This window comes from Limulus polyphemus, unplaced genomic scaffold, assembly GCF_000517525.1.
Source record: "Limulus polyphemus unplaced genomic scaffold, Limulus_polyphemus-2.1.2 Scaffold406, whole genome shotgun sequence".
Classification (NCBI taxonomy): domain Eukaryota; kingdom Metazoa; phylum Arthropoda; class Merostomata; order Xiphosura; family Limulidae; genus Limulus; species Limulus polyphemus.
In genome coordinates, this window is record NW_013666016.1 from 567,331 (window position 1) to 577,355 (window position 10,025).

Below are 10,025 nucleotides of genomic sequence, written 5' to 3' on the forward strand. Positions count from 1 at the left end.
TGTGTGTGTGTGTGTGTGTGTGTGTGTGTGTGTGTGTGTGTGTGTGTGTGTGTGTGTGTAGTAGTATATATATATATATATATATATATATATTGGCAGTTTAAAGATAGCAACCAGTATATCCAACTTTCAAGTATTGTTTGTACTTTCACATTATACTGTAAAAGGTGTAGCCTTTTACTGCTTATTGAAAAGTTATTTACTTTTACATCCAAGCTCTTGAGAATTGGAAAAGAGTTTGATCCAAGATTTTTATATTATAAAATACAGTCTCTAACTTTTTGGTTTTGCAGACAAAGCATACTGTTAGACATGTGTATAGCTAACACACCTTAGCTTCCAAGATTAGAAAAGTAAGAACCTGTCCACTGTATATATAAACAAGTAACTACGTTCATCTTCTAAACTATCTGAACTGGACAAAAGACCTTTCTAGTTTAACATCTTTCAGATGAAACAAACAGTGTATACTAACCAACTCTCAGACTCTAGTCTCAACACTGGCAAGTTGTCTGCTGTGGGTTCCAACTGTGCAGCTTGTTTCATAAGAGATGTGATGACACCTGCTGCCCTGGGATGAGCTGTTCCCTTTGCTGATGTTAGAATTCAAATTATAATTTCAACAGATACAATTCATGTTTATTGTGTTACTCTTTATGTCTTAATTTATTAAATATTATTATTTACTTGGAGCTCACTGAAAAATAAGCTTTTCAAATGTATTCTCTTATAAAAAAAATTGAGGTAACATATATCAAATATATATGCACATACATACACATGTACATCAAACTTTTAACAATGTGAAAATACTTAGGAGTAAATATATTAACACAAAATTTGTTGACAACAATTTAATACTTCAGTCTCAGATATTTTTAAAAAAATGTATTTTTTGTATGATTACTATCAAATGTTCCTTTTGTGCTTTTCTGGAAAATTATACGTGTTCATTAGTTTTCTAACTAGTATATTTTGTGTTAAAGTATTTGATTTTATATATGCATATTCTGACATGAAACCAAACTCAGATTTATTTATTTTTTTAAATTAAACCCTAACATGTAAAATAAAATATTTTTTTTTTTCACTTGTATATTCAAAATCCTTTCAGTAATTGAAAATAAAATTACAAAATGTACCACTGTAAAATTAAATAAACTACTATAAAATTAGTGAAAACAAATCTGACATAAAAGATTTTTATGTAAACATCGATTTTCTTGATGACTTGACCCCTGTCACCACCAATACTGGCGACTGCCCTGTGGATTCTGGGTCCGGTGGGAGCTTGGCTGTTAGTTTCTTCCTCACTGGCCCCCTTAAAGTATCCTTAAGGTTTCTTCCATAATATTTTGTTGTCCAATAATTTAGTATCTCATTCTTTGGTTCAATGAATTTTTTAAACTATGTGTGTCGGTGAGGAGAAGTTGGGAAGATGAAGGACAGGAAACAGGAATAGGTGGCATATGAGGCTCTGACCAAGACAAACAGGCTACAAAAGCCATAAAGGTTGATTGCTGGGGAACTGATGTCACCCGAGGCTTGATAGTTTCTGGGACTGTATCAAAGATGTAACATCTCAGAAAAGGCACAAGATGTAAATCTCTGAGATATGTTGAGGGTAATATCACACAAGTCAAAGCTGTGTCCCGATCTATGAGGTTTCAACAACAAAGAAATGAGTATTTAATGCCAGCGCTGAAGATGAAATGCAGGCTGAAGTGAAGTGTATGGTATCTGCAGAAAACCCCTCAGGATTTCTGTGGAGAGCCTCCATTAGGAGATGTTTGGACGAAAGACACCATAAGAGGCTGGTTAGGGTAAGACATAGGCAAGAATATTGGACATGGGTAAGACTAACATTTGATTCGGGAGCCACCCCTAAATTGGTAACAATGAACCTAACAACTGCTGATCTAAAAACAAATAGTCTGTACGATGGTAAGAAAGGGCGAACAGATCAGAAGTCTTCAGGGGGGTGTGGCATGCTGATCCCCTCATTTAATTGGGAGACAAATTTATCCACATGTACCCAAATATTAGGGGAGGGAGGAAAAACAAAAAATGGTTGGGAAGCTTGTTCATGTAACAAGGAAGGATGAGGTTAATAAGAGATAAGAAAAAGGGATAAAACATCATAATCCTGAGACGAGGCACATAATCTGTAAATACCGAATTAGATCTATGCAAATTGTCAGGCTGCAAATGGGAAGGAACAGCAAACTCTGAAGGCAGAAAAATATGTTAAAAGTCCTCATCAATCTGAACAGTATTATATAGTTAAAATCCTAGCATTGTTAAATTTTTAAATTGCAATAATGAATTTTTTAATGATTCAACAGAGGCATGTAGACAAATTCACTCCAAATGCCAGGATGCTGAGATTGAGCTGCAGATGGCAGAAACTCTTAAGCATGCACCAAGTAAGTGGTGGATACCTGTTTCTGATAAATGTATTGACAAATAAAGTGATGCACTCATATTGATCAAAATTGTTAATTATTTTACACAATTAAATATAGCAATTAAAATATACAAAACATAATATAGCCACATTTGAAATGCATTCAAGACAAAAGTAAAATAGAGAATACAATGACATCACTGCTAAGTCATGTACCAACTTTGTCTGAGCTTCATATTACATGAAACATAATATTCATTTTTGGCATAAACTTAAGTGCAACATTATTTGTATACCAGGTGTTTATAGTAATTAATTTAATCAACATTGTGTTGACATATAATAATATTATAGTCCTTGACAGAAAGATGAAAATACAGATCTCAGACCTTTAGATTTGTGATTTTATTAATAGCTCTGTTGGTCTGTCATATTTACAACATGAGCTGCTTTGAAATCTTCCAGGACATCCACACCAACTCCCACAGCAATACAGTCCGATTTAGATGAATAGAGACTATATTAGAATTATAGAGATGAAAAAATTTATAATTTATTTTTGTAACATTGTATCAAAAAAATGTATAATTTGTTTTTGTAACAGTGTATCTAAAAAATGTGTAATTTGTTTTTGTAATGTTGTATAAAAAAATGTATAATTTGTTTTTGTAACACTGTATCTAAAAAATGTATAATTTGTTTTTCTAACATTGTATCAAAAAATTTATAATTTGTTTTTCTAACATTGTATCAAAAAATTTATAATTTGTTTTTGTAACATTGTATCAAAAAATTTATAATTTGTTTTTCTAACATTGTATCAAAAAATGTATAATTTGTTTTGTAATGTTGTATCTAAAAAATTTATAATTTGTTTTGTAATGTTGTATCTAAAAAAATGTATAATTTGTTTGAATATAGAATATAAATCGATTGCTTAGATATAATATAATCATAATTCTATATGTTTAATAACTTTGATACCAGATGTCAGTTACTGTTACAACTATTGCCTAGATACATATTTTAAAGCAGTGTTCCACAGTTTAACGAATGTTTTCGCTCAGTGCATTGTTGCTCAATGAAGGCTCCGGTAAGAGGGCCGAAAGCTTGCAATAAAAGTATTTTAACTTAGAAAAAGTATGTTTATAATTCTACACACATTAATTTACCTACATTATTAGTCTTAAACAACAATTGTTTTTGTAATGTTGTATCAAAAAAATTTATAATCTATTTTGTAATTTGTAATGTTGTATCAATGATATTGAATAAATGATATTACTTCTCACATATTTTTCCAAATAAATATATTGAAAGTATTCTGGGTGGAGCTGAAAGATATAAACAAGATACAAGAAAGCAATGGAAGGTTGTTACAATGTAGTAGAATGGTAATAGGTATGTAACATGTTGGTAACATACAAAATTGGTTGTATATTGGTAGTTCCACTACATAGTAATAATGTCTCTGGTAGTCCACATTCTTGCGTAAATGTGTTTGCTTGAAAAAAAAAGTGAATCATATATAAGGGGTTACACACAGATTTTTTGTTTTGTTCTAATTCACATGATAGTCTATCTATTGAACCTGTAACTGTGTGTGCGTGTATACCATGTACAATTACTGAAGACTTATTTTCTACTGGTGCTACAATACTCTTAAGTTTTGTTTTTTGTATTATTGTTTTGTTAAGCATTACAAATGTCTAAAAACAAATGTACTTATAAGTAAAGACAAATTGACTTAGCTTAAAACAGCTTACAAATTAACCCATCATCATTTATACATGAAATTATTCCAAAAATAAATATCCAAAATCAAAAAAATTGCATCAAATGTTTAACCAATGGTTTCAAACATTTCCAGGCATTATTCATTTATTTTTAAACTCACCAGAAAGTCACAGAAATATGCTCTTGGAAACAACAATCAGTAAGAGTATACCTACATGACAAACAAAGTCCTTGAGCATCAGCACACAAAACTCCAGTAACTCCTGGTGTGTTAAACCTACACCCAAATTATACAATGTGTTAAAATGTACTACATAATCATTCAGGATTATACAAGCGTACTACATATATACTGTACGTATTACAATAGACAGAACGTTGTTGCATTAATGTATCATTTTAAGATTCATTTCACAATGAACTGACTGATACTTATCTAACACAATACTTAAGAAAAGGCTACATACAGATGCAACCTAGATAAAAAAAATGAAGCTGTTTGTACAACATATGTTAATGACTTTTTATTTTACATTAAGAGTTTCAAACGGGTTATATATTTTCTTAAAATTATTTCATACTTTCCCTTTTCCACCAGAAAACAAAATGCAATGGAATGGTCTAATGTTAGCATAACTTTCATCAAGTAGAATATCTTTTGAGTATTAAATAAAGTAATAGAAACAGAAAATTAAAACCTTAGAACTTTTTTATAGCTACTTAAAAATACTAAAATACATACACTTCATCCAAACATCTATCCAGAGGTTTCTCCATTCTACAGTTTGCTGATCTTCAAGATTCTGAACAAGCAGGTAACTATAAATATTCAAAGAAACAAGTGCAACTGCATTAAAGCTATAAATATTCAAGACACTTGTTAAAGATACAGTTTAACATATCACCAAAACCTTTATATAGAAACAGTGGGTCTGACTGCATCTAAGGGATGTTGAACACCTATAAAGTTCTGAATCTATATAATACAAGGAAAATATTTATAAACCTACATTTCCCTCAATATATAATAAATTTATATTTAGAAACAGCCTAACAATTTTCGTGTAGTACCATACAAGTTTTCCATGATCATAACATCTGCAAATCATTTCTAAAATGCTGTGTATCTATAGAATAAGGTTTAACATTTTTATTCCACTAGCACCATGCAATTCCCTTTATACTATTATTTTATACAAATCTAACTTTTTCTTAAATACATCAATATTAGCCTGTCTCTAGTTGGTTGACTATGATATTTTTTTATAACTTGTGCAACATATAGCTTGAAATAACTGGATAAAAAATACAGTTGCATACATAGTGATAGAAAGAAAGAGGTGGCAAAGAAAGAGAATTCTTCAAAATGAAAAATAAAGAATTTAGCATTTTTCTACACTGAAATGCATTTCTGATAGATTCCTCACCTCCTCTCACAAAATAGCCTTTCTGGACTGGTACTGCCCTCTTTTGGCACAAATTTTCAACACATGCCACTAGCCTCTCACCTACTGCCTTCTGCATATCCATATGCAAAGGATCATGCAGCAGCTCTCCACCAATAGGAGCACAACACTACTCCTATCGTAACCAGCACCCTCTTCACATCTGCACTTGTTAACCACTTCAAAATTGGTCAGAAGACCTATACCATATATCATCAGAAGTGGGGTGGCTTGGTGGGAAATGTGAGAGGAAGTAAGTATCTGTCAGAAATACATTTTTCAGTGTAAGAAAAATGCTAACTTCCAATATGATATTTTACCTCCCTCTCACAAAGTAGCTAGAATCCCACACTGAACTGGTGGAGGGCCAATAAAAAAAAAGAGCCTAGCCTGTCTTTTCTTAAATTTGTATCCTCTCATCATATTCTTTTCAGAATATGGCACAAAAAAATTAGAAGTCTTTATATATTGATCCCACAGATATTTTAATCTTCAATAACTTTCTTTTCTCGTTAGAAAATAAGCTGAGGTCTTAACCTATCCCTATAACACTTTCATCACAGGAATAATCCTTGTAACCCTCCTCTGAATCCTTTTCAACAAGTTAATATACTTTTTAGGTAAAAAGTAGAGCTGGAGATTGTGGTATTTGCTGCTTGATTAACCAACAGGTTCATTAATTGATTAAATTAGATTAATCAATTAGTGCATGATCCTTATAACACCTTCCACACACACACAAGCAAAAAAAAAGAGGTGTACATTACTGTCATAACTTTTTCAAACACTGAATTATTCTACCATTATTTTGCCAAAATGTTTTTAAAAGCTAACCTAGACATTTCATATTTGGCAAATGAGTTGCTAGCATCAATTAAATTACACAACACAGTCACCTTTATGTTTATTTCTAAAATATGTATTAATTACACACTGACATTCTATAAATTAAATGGTGATAATTAAGCAAGAAAAGTATTTTAATATCATCGATAAGGGTAATTTTATCTAAAACATATCATGATTGCAATTACAAACAATTAAGTGGCCAGGTAGCCAGTTTATTTATGTACGTTGTTTGGATATGATAAACATAAAAATTATATTCAGTAAAAAATTGAATCATTAGAATATTTTGCAGTCACCTATCATACAAACTAAACAATAAACTAAACATCTGATTTTATGATGATTCTATTTGATGAAAAAACAACTCAAGTTTAGAAACATTGCAACTCAATAAAACTATAGTATATCTTTTAAAAAGTAAAAAAACTAACTTTAAACAAAGAACCAAACATGAACAAGACATACATTTATTGAGGCTTAAGTAATCTCCAGTCATATGACTTGTTATATACTGCATACATATTCCTATGTCTAGTTAACTAATTGCACCTGACAATAACAAGACCTTCTCCAAATATTGTACATTTGTCAGTGTTAAAATTGTAATAGTTTTTTTTTTATTACCTATTAATTCAGTCTCTAAATTGCTTAAGGTTATCCTATTTCAAATTATCTGATGTCTTCTCACTGAAGATAATTTCTGTAGCTTTTAAACATCAACAATTCACAAACAAAAAAGAACTTAAGGAAACATTTACAGAAACTTTAAAAAATTCTTAGAACTTTATATTTAGTATACTATGATATGATAGTGTAATTCTTGCTCGATGCAATCATATTTAAACTTTCTTTATAGCTGTTTTCAAAGCTGTTTCATTAGTAAATGATAAACCATTTGATGTGATACAACACAAAGGTTCAACCAAGGCCTGTACAAAAACAAATGGAAATGCTTGAAAATCAAGAAATTGATAATACATTCTTAAAGAGTGAGAGGTTCTTGACAAAATTGTTATTCTTTAGGATGGATAGAAAAATTCAGAAAAAATAATAAAAAAGTAGGTTTTCTTTACATGAAAATCTCTTTGCTGCTGTGCAGAAATAATAATATTAATTTTTTTTCTTTATGAATTACACAAAATAAATATCAGGAGATTACAAAATATTCATTTTAATATATCTACCAGTTAATATTATTGATGTATGGTTAGAATTATCATATAAAGTTGACTAAATTTGTGTCTCAAAAAAATTTATCAAGTGGTGAAAAAAAAAGAAAATGTTGAGACTTCAGGTATAATAATTTAGGATTAAGTTATTTATGAATCCTACTTTGTACATGAAGATGTATCTATCATTCATGCAATTCAACCACATAGTTTAACATTTAGAAAGATCAAAAGATTTATTTACTTATCAGTCACTTGTAGCAACAATACTTTTACACTTTTTAGACTTGTTATTCCAAACAATTCATTATTGTTTAACATGTTTATAAAGTTTACAACAATGTTGGGGGCTTAAGTATTGTATCTATAATTTCAGTTACTTAAACACTTCATACCTGTAACTCAATGAGGGAAATGAATAACCATAAGTGATTTTATTTATTAGATAAACAAGTATGTAGCCAAAACATAAACCTAGTATTTTTTTTTATATCCTACACAATGCCTAAATTTAAAGTCAAACAACACACAAATTAGAAAAACCTTCAACTTGTTTTGTAAAATGAAATTTGATAATTATAACTACCTTGCAAAGTTAGAAAACCATTAGAGAGTGAATAAGAGTAAAACTAGATAATATATCAGTTATGTAACACTAAACAAACTGTCAGTAGCTTTTACATTAAAGAAGAGTTCCACTATATTAATATAGTATTATGGATTAATCAATGATGACTATATAGTCCTAAAGTAACCTATAGTTATAATTTTCCTATACTGAAAATGTATTTCTGATAGGTACTTATTAACAAGCTATTCTTGTTAAGTGCTGCCCTCTATATGCAAAATATTTTTTGTGCATTCCACAAGCCTTGATGCTCCCACCCATCTGGAATTGACTATTCCAATTCATCTCACATGCAAATCATCATGCTGCAATCCTCCACCAAGAAAAGTGTGACATACTCTCTTGACCCATGTGACTCCCTCTATTCAATTCTATCAAGATCACTTCAAGTTTAGGCAGAATATGGAAGCACTGGTTTTCAGTGGGGAGGAAGGGTGAGAGGAGGTAAGTACCTACCAGAAATACATTTTCAGTATAGGAAAATCATAACTTCCAATACGATACATTACGTCTCCTCACATAAATAGGTATAATCCCACATTGAACAGGTGGAGAAACTGGTGTAAGGGAAAGAAAGAAGCATACTTCAAAAGCATCTAAAAGACACTTCGAAAAAGAGATCTTCAGAATCAAAAATCATACATGGGAGACCACACCACATCTGTACCAGGTATACTCTTCATCCAGTGTGGAAACAGGTGTCAGTATTATAACAAATAATTAAAAACAATGATTCCCATTTACACAATTTAAAACTATTAAAGCCACACGGCTTCCACTTTAAAATGATAATCTACATGTACAAGTTTCGACATGATCTACGTCATCTTCAGGAGTTACTTACAAGACATACTTTATACTTTTACCTCGTGTCCCATTGCTTCACTATTATTTGCATATTTCCTTGGTCTACTCTTTTTTTTTAATTATTATTATTATCTTTTATGTATCTTGCCGTATATCAATATATATGAATCTCAATCCCAAAATATATAAATGTGGGTGAGAGTAAAAGGATGTGCCTCTAGGTGTTGAGTGGCTAGGGCAAGACAGACTGTACATGGCAAGTCAACTACATCCAAAACCCAGGCTGTCTGGAACTGACATCCACAAGGGGATAGGAAAGAGGATCATACAGCCAGCAAGTCGACTACAAAACAAAACCCAGCCATCTGGTGAGGGTAAGAAAGAGGATCATAGCGTCTTCACCTCAAGTTCATGAGACCAGAGGGAATCTCGTACCCACCAACTTATGAAGGGGACACATTATAGCAACATGAGAAATTGACTGATCAATCCAAAAACCTGACATTTGGCATCAAAAAAATGTCTGTGTATGTAAATCATCTCACTCAAAATCAAAATGACAGGAACCACCCCAATCGCAGTAACATCCTTGGAATAATAAGAACATCAAGGGGTAGCAGAAGAGGAAGAGTCATAATAGTCTGCATGACTCACAACATATACAGAGTAACATGAGCATAAATGTGAGAGGGAACAGACATCATTAGTACACGCGTGAAGACTCGTGTTGACTGGTTCTGCTCTAAATCCAAAACCCAGCCACTGGAAACCAAACATCCATGTAGGGGTAGGATGAAGGATCCTAATCGAAGTGGTGAACTGCAATTTTGATGGTTCACTCCAATGTTACATAGTGGAGGACATATCTAGCAGAACACCACCACCCCTACTCTCAACTGAATGGTTCTTGTGTGTGTGTGTGTGTGTGTGTGTGTGTGTGTGTGTGTGTGTGTGTGTGTGTGTGTGTGTGTGTGTGTGTGTGT

General features: G+C 31.5%; 1 protein-coding gene across 3 annotated transcripts in view; it reads right to left on the reverse strand.

Moving 5' to 3' along the window:
• The window catches only part of LOC106458033 (ragulator complex protein LAMTOR5 homolog), a 21,526-nt gene that overhangs the window by 1,988 nt on the left and 9,513 nt on the right, over positions 1-10,025 (reverse strand). For all 3 annotated transcript variants that reach the window (XM_013917485.2, XM_013917486.2, XM_022384164.1), the window contains exons 2-4: positions 4,887-4,963; positions 4,360-4,421; positions 476-593 (exon numbers count right to left, since the gene is read on the reverse strand). In XM_013917485.2, coding sequence (XP_013772939.1) covers positions 476-593; positions 4,360-4,421; positions 4,887-4,921 — 215 coding nt within the window. In that variant the 5' untranslated portion in view covers positions 4,922-4,963. The remainder of the gene's footprint in view (positions 1-475; positions 594-4,359; positions 4,422-4,886; positions 4,964-10,025) is intronic.